Source organism: Sturnira hondurensis, unplaced genomic scaffold (genome assembly GCF_014824575.4).
Source record: "Sturnira hondurensis isolate 20B ecotype Veracruz unplaced genomic scaffold, ASM1482457v3 Scaffold0007865, whole genome shotgun sequence".
In the NCBI taxonomy this organism is placed as follows: Eukaryota; Metazoa; Chordata; class Mammalia; order Chiroptera; family Phyllostomidae; genus Sturnira; species Sturnira hondurensis.
In genome coordinates this window covers 11,344,413-11,369,536 of record NW_028080496.1, presented here as the reverse complement: position 1 = coordinate 11,369,536, position 25,124 = coordinate 11,344,413, and the positions used below count along the sequence as shown (strand labels likewise).

At 46.7% G+C, this 25,124-nt stretch overlaps 1 protein-coding gene across 3 annotated transcripts in view; it reads left to right on the top strand.

Annotated features, from left to right (window-relative positions):
* The window catches only part of TARS3 (threonyl-tRNA synthetase 3), a 43,481-nt gene that overhangs the window by 14,978 nt on the left and 3,379 nt on the right, over positions 1-25,124 (top strand). For 2 of the 3 annotated variants that reach the window (XM_037053759.1, XM_037053758.1), the window contains exons 7-16: positions 1,862-1,926; positions 3,340-3,418; positions 4,434-4,580; positions 5,668-5,766; positions 11,943-12,109; positions 14,232-14,394; positions 17,853-17,990; positions 20,063-20,140; positions 20,225-20,325; positions 23,194-23,298. In XM_037053759.1, the coding sequence (XP_036909654.1) occupies positions 1,862-1,926; positions 3,340-3,418; positions 4,434-4,580; positions 5,668-5,766; positions 11,943-12,109; positions 14,232-14,394; positions 17,853-17,990; positions 20,063-20,140; positions 20,225-20,325; positions 23,194-23,298 (1,142 nt within the window). The remainder of the gene's footprint in view (positions 1-1,861; positions 1,927-3,339; positions 3,419-4,433; positions 4,581-5,667; positions 5,767-11,942; positions 12,110-14,231; positions 14,395-17,852; positions 17,991-20,062; positions 20,141-20,224; positions 20,326-23,193; positions 23,299-25,124) is intronic. The other variant, XR_005067529.1, reaches the window with a different exon arrangement.

Below are 25,124 nucleotides of genomic sequence, written 5' to 3'. Positions count from 1 at the left end.
AATTAAAAAAATAGATTTTAGCTCTGGCTGGTGTAGCTCAGTGGGTTGAGCATCAGCCTGTGAACAGAAGGGTCGCCAGTTCAATTCCCAGTCAGGGCACAGGACTGGGATGTGGGCCAGGTCTCCAGTAGGGGGCGCATGAGAGGCAACCACACATTGATGTTTCTGTTCCTCTCTTTCTTCCTCCCTTCCCCTCTCTCTAAAAATAAATAAATCTTTTAAAAAAATAAAGAAAGAAATAAATAGATTTGGGGTTTGGTAAAAGCGATAACTACTCTTGTGTGTGTGTGTGTGGTAAAATATCCAAAATATACAATTTACCATTTTAACCAATTTTAAGTGTGCCATTCTGTGGCATTAAGTACATTCACACTGTTGTTCCACCATCTCCACCATGCACCTCCAGAGCCATTTTATCTTCCCCAGCTGAGACCCTAAACCCACCAAACACTAACTTTCCATTTTTTCACCTTCTCTTTTTGTCTCTATGAATTTTACTACGCTGAGAAGCTCGTATAAGTGGAATTGTAGAATATTTCTTATTTTTGTGGCTGGCTGTTTTACTCAGCTCCAGGTCCTCGAGGTTCACCCACATTGTAGCACCTGTCAGAACTTTTTCCTTTTTTAAGGCTGAGTAATAATTCCATCGATGTGTAAAACCACATTTTGCTTATTCATTTGTTAGTGGGCACCCGGGTGGCTCCCACCCTTTTCGTGTTGTGAAAAATGTTGCTGTAAACGTGGTGTACAAGTATCTGTTCAAGTCCCCGCTTTCTGTTCCTTTGGGTATATGCCCAGATATGCAATTGCTGAATTATATACAGATTCTGTTTTCTGTTTTGGGCAAACGTACTGCTTGCCGCAGCGCCGCGCCATTCCGCACTCCCACCGGCAGTGCACAGGGGTTCGGTCTCTCCGCATACTTGCCAATACTTTCTGTTTCTTTGTTTGTTTGCCAGTAGCCTTCCTAATGGGTGTGATGTACGGAGTATCTCATTGTGATTTTCCTCGGCGTCTCTGTAATGCCTACTGACGTTAAACATCTCTTCTTGTGCTTACTGACCGTTTACATACCTTGTTTGGGGAAGTGTCTGTTCAAGCCCTTCTCCCATTTTGAAATGGATGATGGTTTTTTGTTGCCGAGTTGCAGTTCTTTATGTATTTTGGATATTAGTTCTATATTAGATATGTTAGCATTTTTCTCCCATTCTCTCGGTTGGCAACTAAACTCAGTCAAACCTTTGCAAAGAAAAATGTTTGGATTTGAACATACCAGTATGAAACAGTTGAGTCCTGCAAATCTATTTTTTTTTCTTCCCAACAACTACCTTCTCTAGGTAGGTTTTTAATATAAGGTGCTGGCACCATGGTAATAGTGATGAAAGCAACAGAGAAAGGAAAAGTATCTGCTCACTGTTTAAATGGAATGATGGGATCATTTAATATGAACTTTGCTCTTATACAAATTAATAATGTAGCTGTTTCCACAGAATTGTATGTATTTCATGTAGTTAAAATTGGAATCTTCTAGAACACTGATGTGCAAATAGAAATATAATGTGACCCACAAATCTGAGCCACATGCATAATCTTAAATTTCCTGGTAGCCCATTTTAAAAGTAAAAGAAAGGTGAAATTGATTTCTATAACATTTTATTTAACCCAATATTATCAAAATATCACTTTAACATGTAACCGACATAAAAAAATAACAATACAGTTCTGGGCTGTGAACTCTTCGTATCCCCGGAACTTGGCACCTAAGACAGAATAAACACCCATTCAGTGTTTGTTGAAAAAGTAAATTTTTTTCCACTTAAACATTTTATGTGATAATATGTAAATCTATTTTTCTTTGCAGTACAACAAATTTAAATGCCGCATTTTGAATGAGAAGGTTAACACTCCAACTACCACCATTTACAGGTAAAGTGTGCATGAATGTTAAAGCTGCTCAGTGTATAAATTTTTTAAAGATGTTATTTATTATTTAAAAATGACTTAGGCTTTGGGGTAAAAAAAAGATGTTATTTATTTATTTTTAGAGAGAGGGGAAGGGAGGGAGAAAAAGAGGGAAACATCAATGTGTGGTTGTCTCTCACTCACCCCCTACTGAGGACCTGGCCTGCAACTGAGGCTTGTGCCATGACTGGGAATTGAACCAGCGATCCTTTGGTTCTCAGGCCGGTGCTCCATACACTGAGCCCCACCAGCTAGGGCTCAGTGTGTAAATTTTAAAACTGCTCACTTGAAGGTGTTAGCAGGACAAGCAGTTTATCTTCAGTTGGCTGTTTATTTGTAAATTTGCGTATTGATATACTACTTTAGTTAGGGGCTCTGAAATGTTATCACCAATGAGAAGTTATTTTCTCATTTGTATTCATCAGAATGATACTGAAACCCAAATTTTACTGAGTGTTAGCTGTTACACAGCATCTTGTTCTCTGTGGGTGAGTGAGAGAGTGTTCAGCCAGTGCCTTACATTTTGGGGGGCTGTTAAGAAAAGACTTCCTGTTTCAGCCCCCTACATTCTCACTGAGGTGGCACTAGGAGCTGGTAGGGGCCGCCTCCCCACACAGGGGCTCTCTGCCTCTTGCTATACTTACACCCCACTGCCCCACACCAAAAGCATCAGCCTTCCTGTGTTAGTGGGATGTTCACAGTGAAACTAACGGGAAGTGATGGGAAGCAAAGGCGAAGCAATGATACAAAGAGGCAAGTGAAAGCAGCGCCGCCGTGCCTGGGCTCTGGTCAACACTGGGCTCCTGAGCCCCTTTACATTCATCCACTTTTTCAGCTGCCTTGCAGGTTTGCCTCCCCCCTTCTGTGAGCTCAGGCCGTGTGGTTGCTGCTGTGAGCTGAGTCCGGGGTTCGCACTGGGGTTCACTCTCACGTTGTACATGTTGTGGGTTTGGCGAAGTGTGTTCTTAAGCTGAGGTGTCGAGTTGATGCACATTGTGTACATTTCAGGTGACTTTGGTTTTGGACGGGAGCAGAGAGCAGGGAAGTGGAGTTTTGATTATGCAACAACGGGTGGCTTTTAAGAGCCTGGGGACGTTATAGTTCAAAGTGGTGTCTCTGTATGGTTTTCTTTTTCCAGAAGAATCTGTAGCTTCTGAGTTTGGATAAAGGGAAAAGACTGACATCTGAGGCTAGATGAATTGTCTCTTTCCTATACAATAAATTAAAACTTAATTTAAGCTGCCCCTAAATGAAAAATTGCCCCACAATATACAATCAGGTGAAATCCTTCACTAAAACATATAAGAATGTGGTTCATAATGGGTAATCTGGAAAACCGTAACTGTGTGTGAGCGTGTCTTCACTGTTCCATTATAGGTGCGGTTCTCTAATTGACCTGTGTAAAGGCCCCCACGTGAGACACACTGGAAAAATTAAAACCATAAAAATTTTCAAGGTAAGGACTTACTACTTTTAATATAGCAAACTTAAGGTGAACTAAATAATTAGGGATTTCAATCATATCTTTTATAATGTGAACATCATGTTATTTTAGAAAACACTTTATTATTTGATTTTTACTTGGGCTCCTAAAAATAGTTTTTCAAACAATTTTGATAATTAGGATATTACATATAACATTTTAAAAAAGATTTTATCCAGTTTATTTTCAGAGAGAGAGGAAGGGAGAGAGAAAGAGAGGAAGAGAAACATCCATGTGTGATTGCCTCTCATGCGCCCCCTACTGGGGACCTGGCCCACAGCCCAGGCCTATGCCCTGACTGGGAATCAAACCAGCAACCCCTTGGTTCACAGGCCAGCATTCAGTTCACTGAGCCACACCAGCCACGGCATGTAGAGCCTTTGATTATCATTTAATCTGACCTTAAGTGTTATAATGCATTTCTTTTTTTATATGCTATTGTGGTTTTCTTGAATCACCCTAATGTGAGCAAGAACATTTATCTGCACGTAGAATATGCACTGTAGGAAAAAGCCAAAGCCAAAGCCAAAGGGCGCACGGTGGCAGAATGGAGAAAACATTGCCCTGGGAATCAAGAGGCATGAGGCTGACTTGTCCTGACCTTGACTTTCTCCCACATACATGAACGAATGCTGACGGCAGCTGTCGTTAACCATGAGCTGTGGCCCCGCACGGCCGAGCTTCCCTTCCTGTCTGCCCTTCCTCCACTGCCCCCCTCGAGGCCGTCAAGGCTGCTGTGCAGCCTTCCGTTCTTGCCGCCGTCTCTCACTCTTCATTCCGAGAACCCACCGCAGGCTCTCTCCCTAACTGACCGCTGCAATTGGACTGGGAAGGAGTCATTAGAACCAGTTCAGGCTCCTTTCCCACACATAAAAAGTCACTGTTAAGGAAGCTGTGCTGATGCTATATTGGAAAATGTGTACATATTTAAGACTGATTTGATAACAGGATGTCAGGTATGCTCAGTGAGATACGGTTTGATGTTTAGAATTCCTCCACGTACTGGGAGGGCAATCCTGAAATGGAAACCCTGCAGCGGATCTATGGGATTTCCTTTCCCGATAACAAGAGGATGAAAACTTGGGAAAAGTTGCAAGAGGAAGCCAAGAGCCGAGACCACAGGAAAATCGGGAAGGTAGGCCAGGCACCCCAAACCCTGCTGAGATACCATATGCCTCTGTTGGTTTACGATGATGTCTCCAAACTGAATTGTTTGAAAAATAATATTTCTTCTCCCATCTTCTATTTTGTTGGCACTCAGAGTTTGTTGTTGAGTTCTTTCCTGCTAACGCCGATGCCGTCTGACCTCTTTCCTTCCTGTGTCTTTTATCAGACTTAAACCATTACCCCCTTCTCTCATTCGTATATCATTTGTATCATGATATAAAAAATAACGTTTTTAAGGGTTTTATTTAGTTATTTTTAGAGAGGGGAAGGGAAGGAGAAAAAGAGGGAGAGAAACATTAATGTGGGGTTGCTTCTCGAGTCCCCTGCCAGGGGCCTGACCCACAAACCAGGCACGTGCCCTGACTGGGAATCGAACCAGCAACACTTTAGTTCGCAGGCTGGTGTTCAATCCACTGAGCCACACCAGCCAGGGCAAATGACATTGTTTTTCGAAACGTGTGAATACTTTGAGAACATGCTGTGTATTTGGGAGGCAGAGCAGAAGGAAAGAATGAGATTTGAAAGCAGGAAGACCTGGGTTTTAACCTCAGTCCTGCCACTGCTGAGTTGTGTCCTGTGATGGGCTGGCAGTCCCTGGTGGAATTCCACATGCCCATGTCTTGCTGAGTAGCCTGCCTGGTGGAAGAGAGGAGGACACTGGAGATGGTGGCCGCGTGGACTGGGCTCTCAGTATGTGGGGGTTGTGGTCATGGTCACCATTACTGAGAGTCCTCCTCCAGCATTGGACCTTTCTCATCTTTTTGTAATGTTTTCTCCCCACGAGACCCACCCTCCCAGATGCCAAGGAAGAAAGTAGCAGTGAATATAAGGGGAAATAAAAGCTAAGGGCAAAGCTTAGTAGCCATTAGTATGGATTGCAGTTTTCCACGTGCTATTACGTATAGTTAGAGAGAAGTATTGAGGACTTGGGGATGTCAATTATTAGAAAATGGAAATGATAGCTGAGTATATGTTTTACTTGTAGCATATCAAGTGCACAGTAAATATTAAGCACGGACAGTGAAGTTTGAAATCCAGTTATTGTTTTATTCTAGGATCAGGAACTTTTCTTTTTCCATGATCTGAGTCCTGGAAGCTGTTTTTTCCTGCCCAGAGGAGCCTTCATTTATAACACACTCATGGATTTCATGCGCGTAAGTTAATTGTGGAAGGATTTTATTCTTATTCAAGTGCATTTTGCGTTTCCGTTTTCTCTCATAGTAAAATAAAATGGTCAGCCGTTTCCATTAACTTTATTTTAGTAGCATTCAGAATTTTGAGCCTAACAGAGAAATACCAGATTGTACCTTTTCATAAAAACATTGAGATGAATTGTATTTTCCCCAAATTACGTGCGTTCTTGGACTTTATTAAATGCCTCTGTTATGCATGTAAGTTTCTAGGGCATGTACAATGCAAAGGTAAGCAGTAGACAGACACAGCGTGGGGCTCCTCGTGAAAGAGGAGAGGGGAGGGGGTCCTACCCACCTCAGAGTGCTGACCCTTCTCAGAGTGCGGGCCATGGAGCACCCCTGCTCCGGCCCTGTCTGGGCTGGTCCGGAGCAAAGAGTGAGAAGACAGCTCTGGAAAATACTAGCCTGTAGGCCAAGTTCATAGATTAGTAAGTCTCTGGTAGGACTGTGTGCTGTAGATACTGTTCAGATGTGATCCATCTGAACTACTAGGGTTACGTTTCCTTGCTTTTTAAAAAAAGATTCTATTTATTTATTTTGAGAGAGAAGGGAAGGGAGGGAGAAAGAGAGGGAGGAAGAAATGTCAATCTGAGAGAGAAATGTTGATCGATTACCTGTCACACGCGCCCTTACTGGGGACCAAACCTGAACCCAGGCCTGTACCCCGACCAGGAATCGAACCTGAGACCTCTTGGTTTTTGAGATGGTGCCCAACACCCTGAGCCACACCATCAAGGCTACATTTCCTTTCTTGTGCTCCTCTTGTCTGTCTCACAATCAGTGACCACCTAAACTTTTCACTGACCCCGCTTTCTAAGTGCCCGTCTCTGATTCATCCTTGCCTTCCTGTCCGGGCTCCTGAAACTCCTCGTGACGCCTTCTGCTGGTTTGGGTAATCTCTCAGTAATTTTTCCCCAAATTTGATCTTCTCACCGCAGAATTACGTCTTAAGACGTCTTTTCGCCACCATCCTGGCTTCTCCCCCCATCTCTTTTCTGTGTTGATTCTCTTCTTTCCTGGTCCCTCTTCTTGCTTCTCTTTCTCACTCGGGAAAGCACTTTACGTGCTGGTTCCTCCCTGAGTCACCCGTCTCTTCCCCTTCCTCTTCTCTTCTCTTCGACGCCCTGGGAAGCTGCGCTGTGTGGACTCTCCCCCCAGGCTCGTATCTTCCACAGGAGTTGGCCGATATGAAACCACAGTAGATCAGAGAGCAGAGCGGTGAGACTTGGAGAATCACTGAACATCATCAGAGACTCGAGCAGGTGGCAATGATGCACCGTCTCTGCTGGAAAGTCAGCGTAGCCCCCAGCACCTTGAACTCTAGGTGGGGGTGGAGTGTGTGGAAAGCAGACAGAAGCCTCCGTTGGCGGCCTTCAAGGGGTCTCTTCTCTCTTATAGATGCAGGACAGACATGGCTGATGGTCAGGCCCAAGGTCTGATCGCATGAGTTGCGGAGGTGTGCGGCCATTTAAGTCCACAGCCCCCAAGGTCTCTTACGCTAAGGTAAGGGTACAGGTAGGCAGGACGGGGCCCTGAGTCTTGGAATGAGAATATTTGGCAGACAGAGATGAGGCTGATAACTCTGAACTCCCAGATACCCTTGTCTGAAAAAATTGGCCCTTCTGTGCAAAACACACACACAGACACAAACGTTGTAGAGACGTGAACTGTTTCTTTCCTTGGCTTTCTGTTATGTGGTCTCGCCTCTTCCCATATGTAGTAATTTGTTATTAATATGCTGGGTGTTGTGTATAGAAATAACTAGAGATGCTCTTAGGTCAAAAAATGCAGGAAGGTTAGCATTCAGTTCTGTTCCCCCTGGGCTCTGGTTCTGCCCTTTGAATACCCTTTTCTTCTTAGAGGAAGTGGCCCAGGCACATCCCAAGTGGCTTTCTCGGCGTTCTCAGCACAGGGCTTCTGTGTGAGTATCAGCTTCCATTTTACTTGGATAAGCACCAAGGAGCGTGATCTTGGCGTCACAAGGTGAACTTGAGTTTCCAGGAAAATGCCAGCAGCCTTCTAAAGGGACTGTTCTTTCCTATTCCCACCAGCAGTGCGGCAGGGCTCCTTCGGGGAAGCTCCCCAGCCACACCATTTCACTTGCTGGAGTCTTGTCTGCCCGACACGTGGCTGCCCGGCTGGGACTGTGGGGCGGAGGGAACCATAGCTCCCCTCGAGCTTCCACTCGTAACCCACAGGGAGAGTGTTCGCCTCCTGCTCCCACACCTTCGGATTCAATGCCTTTCCAAAGCGAACTTGTCTTTGTTTTTTTTTAAATATATTTTATTGATTATACCATTACAGTTGTTCTGTTCCCCCCCTTCATTCCCTTCCACCCGCACACTCCCTCCCCCACCATTCTCCCCCCCCCTTAGTTTATAACCACGTGTCTCAAGTTCTTTAGATTCTATATTTCCCCCACTATTCTCGCCCTCCCCCCTATCTATTTTCTACCTACCATCTATGCTATTTTCTGTGCCTTCTCCCCCCTTCTCCTCCTCCCACCGCCCTGTGTTAGTGTTCGCTCATGGCGTCCAGCGTGGGGTTGTTGGCCAGCAGCCCACCATCCAGGAAGCGCCCAATAGGCCGGAAGTAGGTGGGGGCTGCCCCGCTGCTCCGGGCTGCCTGCCACACCAGCTGCTCTGGGGGTGGGGGAAGAGGGTGNGATGGGTACTCCTTTGTAGGTGACTGTCCCCTTATCCCTTGCTGCTTCTAGGATTCTCTCCTTCATTTTAGTCTTGGCTAATGTAATTATGATGTGCCTTGGTGTGTTCCTTCTTGGGTCCAACTTCTTTGGGACTCTCTGAGCTTCCTGGATTTCCTGGAAGTCTATTTCCTTTGCCAGACTGGGGAAGTTCTCCTTTATTATTTGTTCAAGTAAGTTTTCCACTCGTGGCTGTTTCTTTCCCCCTTCTGGTACCCCTATAATCCGGATGTTGGAACGTTTAAAGATGTCTTGGAGGTTCCTAAGCCTCTCCTCATTTTTTTGAATTCTCATTTCTTCATTCCTTTCTGGTCAGATGTTTCATTCTTCCTTCTGGTCCATTCCATTGATTTGAGTCCCAGTTTCCTTTCCATCGCTATTGGTTTCCTGGACATTTCCCTTCATTTCAATTAGTTTAGCCTTCATATGTTCCTCTAATTTGTGACTATAATCAACCAGTTCTGTGAGCATCCTGATAAACAGTGTCTTGAATTGTGTTTCTGAGAGGCTGGCAATTTCTCGGTCGCTGAGAATTATCGACTCTGGGACTTTGAGTTCTTCTTGTGCCATCTTTTGGGCTGTTCGTGCCTGTTCCGTAGCAGGATTGGAGCCCTAAGGTGTTCACTAGAGCAGGGTAACTCAGTCGCTGGGTTGTGACGTTGTATGTGGGGGCGGGGTCAAAGAGGAACAATTGTGTCCCGTTTGCCGCCTGCCGCTGTGTCCCCCACCGGCACTGCAGCCACCACCGTCACCAGACCCATGCGTTTCATTCCACTGCACTCGAATGTGCCACCGCCGTCAGCCCTCCACCACTGGGTTTGTCCCCTGGGGCCTGCGTGGTCCGTCTCACTGTGCGCAAATGTGCGACCGAGGTCAGTCTGCCCCACACCCCAGCTGGTTCCAGGCTGCCTGCACACCTAGGTCGGGGGATCTGTCCTGCCCGACCCTGCTCCGCTGCTGGCTCCGCCTCTCTTACTGTCCCCGTTGAACAGTTAGATGTAGTCGGACTTCCGTATAATTCCGTTTTCTGGTCTTTGGTTGTGTCCTTGTTCTCCAAACCTTTGTTGTATTCAAACTTGGCTGTGGGAGAAGGCACAGTGTTTCCACCTATGCCTCCATCTTGGCGGAAGTCCACATCCCAAAGCGAACTTGTCTTTGAAGATGTTTAGTATCTCAAAACCTTGACCTTCTGTGCAGGGACGATCCTGACAGGTGAGCTCAAGGGTTTAACTGAAGAGCGTCTGGTGAAGGAAGTATTTACAGAGGCGCGGGCCTGGTCAAGGTACCTCACAGGGGGTGTCCTGTACCTAGCGGTCACCAACCCAGGTCTCCCTCCCCCTTGGCCAGAGGAGGTAAGAAAGAATCATGTTGCCCGAACCCCGGGAGAGCTTGAAGCTGTGGGAGAGGCCACTTAACAGAAACTGTAAGAACTCACAGGCAGAATAAACCCAAAGCGAGGAAGGAGTGGGGGAGGGGCATAAATATCCTGACTTCTCTCTTCTGCCCCCCTCTGGATGCTTTTAGAACCTCTCATTGGTCAAACGCAACCAGACGTCAGAAGGCAGGGAAGCCTGGTGGTATCATCCGTAGAAATCATCTTGTGGGGACACAGCAGGGCACAGAGGACAGAAAAGCGGGTCACTACAGGGCAGGATAGGAGGTGGCCAATGAAAGGAACCAGCACAGCCCACCCCTTTGGTCACTCAGAGTCAGCTTTTGTCCTTTGCTTGGAGGAAGACATTTGTTTGTTCACCCAAAGTCCTGTCAGCCAATGTGTCACCATGTGGGGTGAGGTCAGCTCAATGCCATTGGAAACCTAAGTTGCGACATTAGCCACCACCGTGCTCTTTGTCTCAGCAGGCAGGAAAGAATATTTAATGCAGCGGGTCTAGCCTCAGCCTGTGGAAATGGATGCGAGTGGGCAAATCAGCGCCGCTGCCTCCCACCGCCCACTCCACATGCCCCTCTCCCTGCCAGCAACTCGGACGGACAGGGCTTTCCCTGGCGGGTCTGCTAGTTTCTCGGGCTGTCTAACAAAGTAATGGTACAACTGAGTGGCCCTGAGTCCCAGGGAGGTATCATTTTGCAGTTCTAAGGGCCAGATGTGGGGAATGAAGAGCCACACCCCGTCTGAAACCCAGAGGGGAATCAGTCCCTCTTTGCGAGTTTTTTGAGAGGGGTGGGAGGTCAGCCACGGTTGGTGCGCCCTGGCTTGTCAGGGCCTCGCTCCAGGCTTCTGCCTTCACACGGCCTTCTCCTCACTTCTCATGTGTCTTCACATCATCTTTCCTCCACATGTGTCATCTGTTTCTCTCTCTCTCTCCAAATTTCCTCTTTCTGTAGGGACACTGGTCCCCTTGGAGCGAGACCCATCTAACGACCTCCTCTTAACTCAGTCACCTCGCCAAAGCCTCTGTTTGCAAGCAAGGCCCCATTCTGAGGTCCTGTGGACTGGGACTCCAGCCTATCTTTTTGGGAGGGATACAATTCAACCCCTAATAGTGGGAGACCCACATCTTCTTCCCAAAGGATCCAAATTGTCAGTGATCCATCCTGGTGAGGGTTGCGAGGGTTCATGGAAATGCCTGAGCCCCACCCCCACCCCCCGCATTCCGGATGGGGGTCCTCGTCACTCCATTGTAACAGCGCACTGTCTGTCCTGTAACGGGGGTCCGTCATCCTGGCCAGGAGCAGAAGTCATTCTCTGCCTGTTGGTTCAGTAGTATAGGGGCCCCCAACCCCAAATGGGCTCAGCTTCCAACAGAGGTATGTCTGATTTTTTTTTGTTGTTGTTCCTTTGTTTGTAAAAGCATTCTTTCCTTGGCACCAAGGCACATTATTGAGAGATTCTAAAGCTTTAGAGATAAAGAAAGTAATATTCTAAAAGTTTCCAGAGAGAGAAAAAGCCAAAGACATAGTACTGGGTATCAGAATGGCAATTAAATTTTCAGTGAAAACCTAAAAAACAGAAGACAGGACCAGTGCCTTAAAAATGCGGGCCCTAGGAGCGCTGTCAGCCAGAGTCGGCCTGTTTCCCCATCCGCCTTCAGTTGCAGTCTCCCAGCTCTGCCAAGGCGGCGGTTCTGCTTTCCGGATTCAGGAATATGTCACCTTCCTCTCCTCTGCTTTTCTCTTTGGCCCTGTAGACATAGGCTTTTATAAATATTTCCATTACTAATTTCCAGAGAATTCAAGCATTCTATATTGTGTACTGTTGCACAGTGTAAAATAAATATACCTAACGTGAACATTCTACTGAGCATGCGCTAACCCTTCTTTCATGATGCTGGAAGTACCTGAAGCTGAGGGCACAGTCATCATAAATGGGTAGGAAATCGCCCTGAGTTTCAAAACCCGGCTCTCGGCGTGACTTTGCCTGGCTCTGTGGTCTGCCCTGGCAGGTATGGCGAACTTCAAGTGCGTTTTCTTGCAGGAGGAGTATCACCGCCGTCACTTCACGGAAGTGCTGTCCCCCACCATGTACAACAGCAAGCTCTGGGAAGTCTCGGGCCACTGGCAGCATTACCGTGAGAACATGTTCTCCTTCGATGTGGAGAAAGACACCTTCGCCCTGAAGCCCATGAACTGCCCAGGGCACTGGTGAGCACTGAATGTCACGCAGACCTTTGCACGGGAGCGCAGAGCCCGCTCCATCACAACGAACTTTCAGTGTTGTTAGGCGTTTTGGCTTGGGGAGCCAAGCGATTCCTTTAACCTGAAGGATGTTGGTTACTAGCCGTCTTTGCCAAGTTATTTCACTCCGGAGAATGAGTTTACTGTTTAAGAAATGATTGATCTTTGGCAGGTGTTAGCTGGAAAGCATTTAATTTTTTGTGCTCCTTAGAGATAATATTATGTACCCATCCTTTTTTTGTTTTAATTTTTTTTTATTGATTTATTTTAGAGAGAGGAGAAGGGAGGGAGAAAGAGGAGAGAAACATCATTATGTGGTTGCCCCTCGCACGCCCCCTACTGGGGGCCTGACCCACAACCCAGGCATGTGCCCTGACTGGGAATCAAACCAGCGACCCTTTGGTTTGCAGTCCAGTGCTCAATCCACTGAGCTACACCAGCTAGGACTATGTATGAATTTTTATAAATTATTACAGTTTTTCTGTTCATAGTCATAACACACTTCAAGTACATACATTTGCCAAACATTTTGTTCTCACATGTTGTTTGGATTGATTATAATAAGACCAGTGAGGTTGTAATGAATGGGCAACTGGGTTTCATCGATTCCAGATAACGTTTCCTCCGTCATTTCGACATCTTTGAAATTGAGATGCACCTACAATCGGCACATCCTAGCACTATGTCGTAATTTAATGAATGTGTTATTTTTATTCTTAGTGGTACGTAAGTAATGGCTCATCTTTCACTCAGCATTGTCTTAGACTCTGTGCAAGAATGTAATTATCATAAAGTTGGTATGCAAATTAAGCTTATAAGACACCCAGCTGGGTGTGAACAGACACAATTCTCCACACCAGAAACTAACTGTGTTTATTATAAAAGAGGAAAAGTCTCAAGGCAACAACCTAGGCTCCCACCTCAAGATCTAGGGGGCAAAAAGGCAAAAGAAACCCAAGACAATATGAAATCTGTAAATACCTCCAAAGAAGCTGTCCATTTCATCTAGGTCATTAAATTTATTGGCATAAAGTTGTTCATAGTAAGTTGGCTTTAGAAGGTACCTATTAAAACAAACCTCTGAACACTGAAGAAAACTTTGTCCTTTTGAGTAAATACTGAAAGAAGTTTAGCTTTATGCTGGCAGCATGTAAAGAATATATATGTACCTTTAGTTGCATGAAAATTGGCAGGTAAATAGTCTATAACCTGTCTTTTTAGTGCATGGTTGCCTCTCATGCGTCCTCTGCTGGGAACTGGCCTGCAACCCAGGCATGTGCCCTGACTGGGAATCGAACCGCGATCCTCTGGTTTGCAGGCCCACGCTCAATCCACTTAGCTACCAGCCAGGGCTTTATAACCTGTCTTTTTAAATGGGAGATGCAGGTCTGTTTAGCGCTTTGCATCCTCTAAAACACGCGTTAACTCAGTTTCCCACGAGGTGCCATTTGCAGCTGTAGCCTGTGATCTCAGCCCTAATTATGAGGAAGGCTGAGGGGAAGAAGAGAACGTAACTTTGTATTTTTATGCCTCTGAAAGTCACATATCAGTGGCTTGGTAGGGAGGGGACACAGGAGCCGCCGGAGTGATTTCTGCAGAAGAGAAGCCATGAACTTGACAGAGAGCCTTAGCCATAGTGCTTGGTGCTAGAAACACAGGGGATGAAGGCAGCCCACTCCCTCAGGGAGCAGAGTGGGGCAGGGACAGGTGTATAGAGAGCCAGTTTTTAAAAAGTAAGACCGATGTCAAAATAGTGGCCTGTTCCAGGTCCCCTTGGAGCTTGAGGGAAGCCTAGCCAGCCCTGTCTGGGGAAGGCCTCACTCACAAAGCAGCCCTTGAAATGAATTGTAAAGGGTGAGTGGAAATTCAATGGGGGAATGGCAGTAGGGGTTTCTGGTTCTTAGGACACTGTAGTGATGCAAGTTCAAGGTTCAGTGATTCATAGGAGAAGAAATGTTCCTAAAACTTGTGATCAGGGTAAAGGGTTTACAGATCTCGAGGCGTAACTGTAATTTGTTAATATTTTTACATAGTTATTTAATCTTTCCCATGCTAAGTGAAAGCTGTGTGTTTATTGCCTCTTCTCTAGCCTGATGTTTGCCCATCGTCCGCGGTCTTGGAGGGAAATGCCTGTTAGATTTGCCGATTTTGGAGTTCTTCACAGGAATGAACTGTCGGGAACTCTGAGTGGCTTGACCCGAGTCAGACGCTTCCAGCAGGATGACGCACACATCTTCTGCACGGTGGAGCAGGTGAACAGCCTTCGGTGCTGGGAGGCGTGGTCGGCACAGATTCCGTGCCTTGCTTCGGTCTCTGAGTCTTAGAGTGTCTCTCAGTCTCTCAGAGTCACTGTGAAATAAGAAGTTTGGTCTGGTCTCCGAGGCCTCATTCAGCTCTGCCACTCTGTCCCTCTCTAACTTGGATCCACAGATTAGTAATCTCTTCACGTGATACTTACTGTTTTTCTTACAAGCTTACTCCAGTTTTATTCACTTAAATGCATTCAGTCTAATATCTCAAGGACTTTGGATGTTTTTGTTTTTCAATATTGTGTAGAAATTAGACTTTACTTTTTTGCAGGTTTTCACATTAATTCAAATTTAAAATGTCACGTGAAGGGCCACTATCCAATAATTTGACCTAATCAACAATTATGGAATGCTCCAACCAATAACAGAGTACACATCCTTTGAATGTGCACAGAGAGCAGTTACTAAGACAGACAATATTCCACCCTGGCTGGTGTAGCTCAGTGGATTGAGTGTGGGCCTGTGAACCACACGATCACGGTTCGATTCCCAGTCAGGGCACATGCAGGGGTTGTGGGCCAGTTCCCAGCAAGGGATGCATAAGAGGCAACAATACATTGATATTTCTCTCCCTCTCTCCTTCTTTTCCCCTCCAAAGATAAGTAAATAAAATCTTTTAGAAAATATAGACAATATTCTGGGCCATAAAACAAGGCTGAATGAATTTAAAAGGATTCAGCGCATACAAAGTGTGTTTTCTGGCCACAGTGGAATTAAATTAGAAGTCAATAACAGAGAGTTAACTGGAAAATCCCCAAATATTTGGTGAGTAAATAACACACTTCTAAACAACCCATGTGTCCAAGAAGAAATCAAAAGAGAAATTGGAAAACATTACATGCTAAATGAAGGGGAGCGGAAAGATAGCACATCCAGATTTGTGGGTGTCATTAACATGGTCCTGCACAGACGTGTGTAGCGCTGCATTCCTACACTTGGACAGAAGAGTGTTCCAAATCAGAACCTAAGCTTCCACTTAATAAACTAAAAATACAAGAGCAAATTACATTAGAAGTAAGCAGAAGGAAGAAAATAATAACACCAGAAATAATGAAATCGAAAAAAGAAAAACAATATGCATTATCAGTAGAAAAACAAAAATTGATTCACTGAGACCGACAACATGCATAAACCTTTAATCAGACTGATCCGAGAAAAAAGAAAAGACATGAATTAAAAACATGAGGAATGAGAGAAGTGAGATCACTAGATAATCTATAAATATTGAAAGGATAATAAGCCCATACTATGAACAACTTTATGCCAATAAATTTAATGACCTAGATGAACTGGACAGCTTCTTTGGAGGTATTTACAGATTTCATATTGTCTTGGGTTTCTTTTGCCTTTTTGCCCCCTAGATCGTGAGATGGGAGCCTAGGTTGTTGCCTTGAGACTTTTCCTCTTTTATAATAAACACAGTTAGTGCTGTATCGTTAGCGTTTAGCACTGCTTTTGCTCCATGGCTTTTAATACGTTGTATTCTTATTTTCACTCTGCTCAGTGTATTTTCTCTTTAATTTCTCTTGCGATTTCCTCTTGAACCCATGGCTTATTTAGAAGTGTGTGTTCAGTTTCCAAGCATTTGGATATTTTCGTTTTAGCTTTCTGTTATTGATTTCTAGTTGAATTCCACTGCGGTAGAAAAAAACACTTTGTATGACTTCAACTTATAAAAATTTGGTCGAAGTATGTTTAGTGGCCCAGGATGCAGCCCACTTTGGTGTGCATGTTTTGTGGGCCCTTGAACAGCCGTGCGTTCTGCTGTTGTCAGGTGGAGTGTTTTCTTTTTTAAATTAATTAATTTATTTTTAGAGAGGGGAAGGGAGGGAGAGAGGGAGAGAAACATCAGTGTGTAGTTGCCTCTCATGCACCCCTTAATGGGGACCTGGCCCACAACCCAGGCATGTGCCCTGACTAGGAATTGAACCAGTGACCCTTTGGTTCGCAGACCATTGCTCAACCCACTGAGCCACACCAGCCAGGGCCGGGTGGATTGTTTTCTAAGTGACATTGAGAGCCTGGAGGTCAATGGGGATACGGGGTTCGCTCGTCTCCTCACTGGTTTTCTGTCTAGTTGTCCCATCAATTGGTGAGAGAAGGGTGATGAGGTCTCCACCTACACTGTGGATCTGTCTGTTTCCCCTTTCAATTCTATCCTTTCCTTCTGCCTGTATTTTGCAGCTCTGACATCGCAGGGCACAAGGTCTGCATGCAGAAGCCAATCATACTTCCTTCTTCTAGCAGTGAGCGCAGGGATGAAGAAATTAAAAATGCAGTGTCATTCATCATCACTTGAGATAAAAGTAATACTTAGGTGGAAATCTAACAAAATATGCAAAGGACTTACGTGATGCAAGCTGCGACATGCTGATGGAAGAAGCCCAAGCACCCTCTCTGTAGCCATTTCCGGAACTGGCTCCTCTTTCGCTTCCCACGCCACTTCTCCCTCCTCCTGGGGCCCCGGGCTCGCCCCGGTGGCCTTCACTTTTCACCCCTGTCCAGTTCATCACCAGCCCTATCGATAGCTCTCCCTAGACATGTGACTAATTCCTGAATAATTTTATGCATTCCTGTATGCCCCACATCCAGCACAGGGCTTAAGGGGGGTGATCACTGTCACTCAGTCACTGAAAGGACAGCTGACCTGCAAACGCATCAGATTCCCTCCATTTCCGATGCTTCTCACTGGTTCAGGCCACCATCACCGCGCATCTGAAATCCCACCAGCTTCGTTATGGGCCGCTCTCCTACCCTTGCCGATCCATTTCCCACACTCCGAAAGGACAAGTTGGGTCATGTTAGTCTCCTTAAAAAAACCCCACTGATTCTCCCATTGCTCTCAGGCTAAAAAGCGCAGACTTTACCCTGGCTTCAAAGGCAGTTTTCTCTGGCTCCCACCTGCCTCCTGCCTGGTCACTTCCCACTGCCCCCTTGCTGTCCCCCTTTTCCATCACACAGGGCTGAGCCCCAGGGCAGCTCCCCGTGGCTTCCCTGTCCTCTGAGCCCTTACACTCAGCATAACGCCCCGCCCCCTGCCCCGGAGCACCTGCCCTTGCTCTGTGTGGGGGACCGTGCCCTGCCCTCCTGCTGCAGCTTGGCGGCCACTTCCTCTGGGCAGGCGCCCTTCCCCCTTTGAGTGGCACTGTCAGGGTGAGGTGCCCTCCTTTGCCTGCTTCCTTGTCCACCCCCAGCACTGGACTGGGGCCCCTGGTGGCTTATGCATGCCTGGCACAGTGTGGGACACACAAGTAAGGATGGATGGACAACCCACACCATGCCATTAACTGTATCCACAGTGAGAATGGGCTTTATATCTATTTGATGTGAATGATTTTTTAATGCCATAATGTATTTTCTTTGGTGTCCTATTTAAAATATTTTCTTTGCTCCTATTTCAGATTGAAGAGGAAATAAAGGGCTGTTTGCAGTTTTTGCAATCTGTATACTCCACCTTTGGCTTCTCCTTCCAGTTGAACTTGTCCACGAGGCCTGAAAACTTCTTAGGAGAGATGGCTCTGTGGGATGAAGCTGAAAAGGTAGGAGGGACAAAGTGCTTCCCCTCCATATTTGTGACCAGGGACAGCGCCCGAGTGTCCTCAGTCAGCTTGTGTGAAGATGCAGTGGCATTCTGAATGGAAGCTCTGGGGTAAAGACACCAGTTGTAGAATGTGGTGACCTAGTTCTCTTCATGATAACGCCAGTACCATACATTTGTTTCACACTTTAAAGATTATATCAAGGTTTGCTTATACTCTTTTTTTAAAGGATTTTATTTATTTATTTTTAGACAGAGAAGAAGGGAGGGAGAAAGAGAGGGAGAGAAACATCAGTGTGTAGTTGCCTCTTGTGTGCCCCCTACTGGGGACCTGGCCCATAACCCAGGCATGTACCATGACTGGGAATTGAACCAGTGACCCTTCGCAGGCTGGCACTCAATCCACTAAGCTGCATGAGCCAGCGCTATTTATACTCTTTTCAGTGCCAGTCACCAATGATAACCAGTGTCATTGTTTTTAAAGAAACACTCTGGCTCCTTCTTCAGCAGCTCTGGTCTGTCCTGTCCCCCTAGAACCAGTGTAAATCCCTCAGCTCCCTGGAGCTGCATTAGCCCCACGGTTAGCCCTACCCCAAGCCTCCCCTGCGCCCCACCTTTGCAGAGTTGTGACGACTCATTAAGATCCCTAAGAACACTACAGCCACATAGCCACACCGGTCCAAGCAAATCAAAATGTCTGAGCCCAGCTCACACACACTCGAGGCCTCCAGTGCTGTTGGGGGCCAAAGCCTTGGTGTACCTGGGGAAGGAGGACAGACAGACAGCAGAGGAGGAATGAGCCCTTGATCTCTCCTTCACCAGGTGCCAGGCAGTATCCGCGGCCAAGGCCTGCGAAGTGGGTGGTTCAGGCTCCCCTCATACCTGCGCTTGCTGCCCCCTCACCCACCTAAACCAAGAGCTGTCTTAGCCTTCCCTGGCTACCCCTTTGGGGCTTGCTATCCCTGTGTCCTCAGAGGCCCCGTGACAAGCAGTGACCTCTGCTTATGCTCTTCCCCCAAACCTGGCCACTGTGGGGCCTTTAATTCCCTGAGAGCCCCCAGGTTCTTTCCATGACTGAGGTGTCTGTCATCGCAGGACTTAATGTCCCTGCGAACACGTGTACATGTCTCCTCTTCTTTCAGAGACAGAGTAAAGGGAGGATGTGCATCCATAGTGGTGGCCTTTGCTGTTCCTAAGCAGGAGGGAGGCTGCTTTCCCGGGCCCTGAGCCAAGGCCAGCTCCCAGCCCACCTTGACTGAGGTCCCTGGGACCCCAGGAGTCTGTGTGCTCCAACTCTGCTTCCGCCCAAGACACCACCACTGTCGGACTTCCCGTCGGGCCCTTGGCAGGGATGGCAGGGATTTGCATGGTGTTTTGGATGGCGTATCAGTGTTCTGGCCAGGGATGAGCGTCCCAAAGACTCTGTATTCATAGGGAGTAGCAGCAGATTCAAAGACCCTTTTATTCTGAATACTTCCGTGTACACCAGCCACCTTCAGGCACAAGCATCTTCAGAAAGCTTAACTGAAAAGAACGTATGTGGCTTAGGCCGAAGACCAGAGTGGGCCTCCTGCTCCCTCACCCTATCAGTCCCCCTCCCCATCTATGTGAGCAGAGGCGGAGGAAATGCAAGAGAGGCGCCCCACCCCCTTGGTTTTCTCATCCACCTAAAACAGAGCAGAGGTGGCAGCAAGATCAAGTATTTCTTGCCTTTGATGTGAGGAGGGCAACCGACAAGAGCTGTCTGGGAACTGTCACAGCAGGTGGGGGCTGAGAAGCCGGGCCTGCCTTGGCCCAAGGGCCGCATCGTCCCTCCGGAGCAGTTTAGTAAAGTATCTCCTTTTCCCACCAATGACAGTGTGTTTCCTGAAAGCAACTACCATCTTAATCATCTTTATGTAGTCGTCACTCAGTCGTTTACTGAATGCAAAAGGTGCTCACTAAATATATGTTAAGCTAAACTAGAATGTAGTTAAGATTTGTAAGAGCTCCCTTTTCTGAGCCAGTGACAAAAGAGATCAAACGTAGGCAGCAGTGGGTGTTTTCAACGTTCTCCTCTTTTTTAAAAAACAGCAACTGCAGAAGAGCCTCATGGACTTTGGAAAACCCTGGAAGGTGAACCCTGGGGATGGAGCCTTTTATGGCCCTAAAGTAAGTAGACCATCTGCTTCAAAAAGAGCACAGTTTAAGAGAAAAACGGCAACCGTGTCTAAGCCAATGTCACTAACTTTGCAGATTGATATAAAAATCAAGGACGCCATCGGCAGGTCGCATCAATGCGCTACCATCCAGCTGGACTTCCAACTGCCTATTCGATTTAACCTCACCTACGTTAGGTGAGTGGCTAGACGCCACACGTGGTGCGGAACTCATACCTGCCCCTGTCCCAGTTGAGTTTTGAGTCCGTTGTGTGTTCCACATACAAGCCCTTCGATGTGTACATGATGTGCAAATCTGTTCTCCTCATCTGTGGCTCCTTTATTTTTTTTTTCATTTTTTATAGTGCCTTCACGTTCCCTTTAAAAGTTTTTTATTTCAACGATGTCTAGTTTACATAGTTTTTCTTGTATGTACGGATCATGTGTTTGGCTCATGACTACAAACGCTTTGCCTAAGCACAGGTAATGAGGATTGCTTCAACCCTTTATCTTAGAAGTTTCCAAGTATTAAGCTCCAGGCTTCGATCTAAGGTCCATTTTGAGCTAACACTTGTCTGAGGTGAGAAGTTTAGGTCGGCATTCATGGGTGCCATCGAGATGCCCGATGGTCCTGTGTCCAATCACTGGTCGTAGAGGGCAGCCCTTCTTCACCGACTTGCCGCTGTGCCCTTACCAAGAACTGATGGGAATTTCTGCGGGTCTCTTCCTAGGTTTGCAGTTCTGTGTCACTGATCCACTGATACCGTTTTGTGAGCGTACCGTGCTGTTTTGAATACTGTAGCTTTATAGTCAGTCTTAAGATGCGGTGATACGAATCCTTTGTGCTTTTATAGAATTGTTCTTCTTCTTCCTTTNCATGGGTGCCATCGAGATGCCCGACGGTCCTGTGTCCAATCACTGGTCGTTGAGGGCAGCCCTTCTTCACCGACTTGCCGCTTTGCCCTTACCAAGAACTGATGGGAATTTCTGCGGGTCTCTTCCTAGGTTTGCAGTTCTGTGTCACTGATCCACTGATACCGTTTTGTGAGCGTACCGTGCTGTTTTGAATACTGTAGCTTTATAGTCAGTCTTAAGATGCGGTGATACGAATCCTTTGTGCTTTTATAGAATTGTTCTTCTTCTTCCTTTGCTTTTTTTTAAAGACTTTATTTATTTATCTTGAGAGAGGAAGAGAAGGAGAGAAGGAGAGTAGTATCAATGTATGGTTGCCTCTCGTGAGTCCCCTGCTGGGAACTGGCCTGCAACCCAGGCATGTGCCCCGACTGGGAATCGAACCGTGATCGTGTGGTTCGCAGGACCGCGCTCAATCCACTGAGCTACACCAGCCAGGGCCTTCCTTTGCTTTTAACCGATCTACAACAGCTCCTGGTGGGAATTTTTATTGGAATTTAATCGAATCTAGCAGTCAGTTTGGATAGATTTTAGCTAACTATATTTGCATCTTCCAATCCATGAACTTTTTAAATTTCTTTGATCAGTTTTTATAGATTTCAACATACAAGTCCTCCGTACATGTCTCGTTAGATTGATACCTAAGTATTTCATGTGGAGGAAGCAACTGTCCATCGTACTGTATTTTTAACTTCGGCAGTCATGTGTTCGCTGCTGCTGTTGCAATATACAACTGATGTTTGTATGTTGGCGTTGCATTCTGAGACTTTGCTGAACTTACTAGTTCCTAGGAGGTTTGGGGGAGGGGTGTTTTTTGGTCCTTATAATATTTTGAGGATTTTCTATGTAGACAGGTAAGCCATCTGTGAATAGGGATGTTTATTTCTTGTCTCTATGCCTCTTACTGCCTTCTCTTGCCCGTAGCCCTGGCTAGACCTTCCAGTGTCGTGTCGAATGAGCTGGATGAGAGCGGACATGGTTACCTTGTTCCCGATCTTAGGAAAACAGACAGGTGCTCACACCTGAGTACGGCGTTACCTGCAGGTCTTTGTTCACGCTGTGTGTCAGGTTGAGGCAGTCCTCCTCTCCCCCAGCCTTCCTGAGGGTTTTTGAAATCATGACCGGGTGTTGAATTTTGTCACATTCTTTTACTGCGTCTATTGCTATGACCGTGTGTTTTCTTCTCTGGCCTGTTCATCCATTGGGTCACACTGAGGATACTGCGCCTTGCATTGCTGGGGTGAAGTCGCACTTGGCCACGCACTGTCTGGATGCATAGTGGACTCAGTCTCCTGGCAGCTGGTTGAGAACTTTTGCGTGTGTGTTCACGGGGGATATTGGTTTGGAGTTTTCTTGTCTTTGTCTGGTTTTAGTGTCTGGATGATGCTGGCCTCATAAAATGAGTTGGGAACTGGTCCCCTCTCTCCTGTTTCTGGAAGGGATTGGCGCTGTTGGGTAGAAGGAGCTTCTGTCTGCATGTGCTGTTTGGAATTCTGGAAGGAAGATTCGACTCTTCTTCACGTTTGTTTTTATATTTATTTCTATTAGTATAGGCTTGTGAATATTAATTTCATACTTTGGGTTATAATAAAATACAACATTTTAAAGTTTTTCTCACCCAAATCCTGCCAGCCTTTGCCACTGGTAGTTCTTTTGCGTTGACTCCTGGGTCCCTTTTATATGCTCCACCCTTTCCCTTTCTTTGTTTAGAGTAAAAATTAGCATGCCTTCGCTCACTGGCACTGTAAGATGCCCCAGGCTCACAGGCATTCCTCCCCCCCCAGCTTTTGAGTCAGCCATTTTTTTTTTGTTTATTGATTTTAGAGAGAGAGGAAGGGAGAGAAAGAAACAGAGAGAGAAACAGTGATAAGTTGTTGTTCCACTTACTGATGCAGTCATTGGTTGATTCTTGTATGTGCCCTGACTGGGGGCCGAACCCACAACCTTGGTGTATTGGGACGACGTTCCAACCAACTGAGCTACCCAGCCAGGGCAGAAAAATTTACTTTTAATAAAGATCACATGGTACGCTGAAAGATTTAAGAGGAAGCCATTGCTTTACATAGTTTAGGAAAATAACTCTTTAAAGTAAGAAGATAAAGTCCTTCCTGAATCTGAAGAAAACACTGCAATGTGTAATTTTTATTTTTTCAGCAAGGAAGGGGATGATAAGAAGAACCCCGTGATCATTCATCGGGCCATTTTGGGCTCCGTGGAAAGAATGATGGCCATTCTGTCAGAAAACTATGGGGGGAAATGGTAAGTGATGTGGAAAAGAAAATCCATGTGTCTTTTTCTTAAAACTCATGCCTAAGAGATCAAATTAGTCAAATATGAAAAATTTGGGGGCTCCTGCCTTATACTTAGCAAGGGTCCAAACAGCAAGTAAAAAAATCTGTGACACACCAGCCTGCGAACCGAAGAGTCGCACGTTCGATTCCCAGTCAGGGCACGTGCCTGGGTTGCCGACCAAATCAGGCCCCCAGAACGGGGAACGTGAAAGGCAACCACACACTGATGTTTCCCTTTCTTTCTCCCTCTCTTCCCCTCTCTCTAAAAAGCAATAAAACAAAATAAAATCTTGCTACAGCTGCCAAACCAGAAAACAAGGGTAGGGAGGCACCAAACGCTCCCTCACCTCTGGGGAGCCAGCAGCGTTGTAGCCTCATCTTCTCCCATGTCCAGCCGCACAGTAGCTGCCTGGGAAACCCGAGGCCCGCGCTCCCAGGGTCCCGCCTCTCACCCACCTGCCCTCCCACCTTCAACCCATGTTGTTACCTCTTGGGGTACCAGGTGACCTTTGACCTTAGAGGAAACCCTAGTTCACAAGTGGCCCTGAACAGCACGTTGGCACAAATCCAGAGAGAACTGCTGCGTCGCCTGGCCCCTTTCAGGGATGAAGGGGGGAAGGCCAATGCCTGGAAGTGCAGGAGTTTGAGGGGTGTATCTTGCCGTCCGCTTGGCCTGGAGGGGAAGTGGCCGAGTGTGGAGGGATGCTGGAGCTCGGGCTCCGGTTGTTGCTGTGGCTACAAGGTCAGAGACTGGGAAGTAACTGGACTGGAAAATAGAGGACAAGTAGGTTTGTGGGAGAGGAATGGGGATGACGGCTCAGAATGGGCCACGAGTGGGTGGTATTGCCCACCCAGCAGCCCCCACTGAGAGGACGGTTTCCGTACTGCAGTGCCAGAGGCTGATTCTGTAATGGGCAGCTCCTCTCTCCCCCTAGTGGGCGCTCAGTGACCGACGACCAGTATGGCCCTCAGGGCAAGCATTATGCACTCAGCAACTCGGACCCCACCCAGTTCCACCGCTAGGCCCCTCCTGAAGGCTCCATGTGCCTTCATGTGTGATCGCCCCGATCCCTAACGTGCTACCATAACCCTGAGGGACAGCCACCTCTCCTGTGGCTGGTTAATGACTTTGTGTCCCTTTCGCCGTGTGAGGGCCAGTGACGTGTCCTCACTGGAAAAGACACCCACTCTGATTCCCTTTGATCTTCCTCTCTGCCACGCCTCCGCCAGGGCCCCACACAGATTCCACTGAGCCGCGCCCCTCTCAGAAGCACATGGTCCTTGTGACTGGGGAGATGATTTTGTAGCAAAAGGAGGGCACCGGGCTAACATGGTGGGGTTCACCAGAGTGCTTATGGGGCGATTAGCCTTCCCCCCCAGCTGCCAGCCCTGTCTTCCCTCCCCTTCCTAGCAAAATGCCCAGTTTCCCCTTTTGTCCACTCTATAGCCTTTTGCCTCTTAATGTAATCTGGTTTACTCCCACACTACTCTGTGGAAGCTGCTTTCTTATAGGCCTTACTTACTTTATTTATTTTTTTAAATATTTTATTTATTTATCTTTAGAGGGGAAGGGAACGAGAAAAGGAGAGAAGGAGAGAAATATCAATGTATGGTTGCCTCCCGTGAGTCCCCTGCTGGGGACCAGCCTGCAACCCAGGCATGTGCCCTGACTGGGAATCAAACCGTGATCCTTCGGTTCGAAGGCCCGTGCTCAATCCACTGAGCTACACCACCAGGGTAGGCCTTACTTTAAATAAATCTTGGGTTATTTTTTAATCATGTAATAAATGGTCA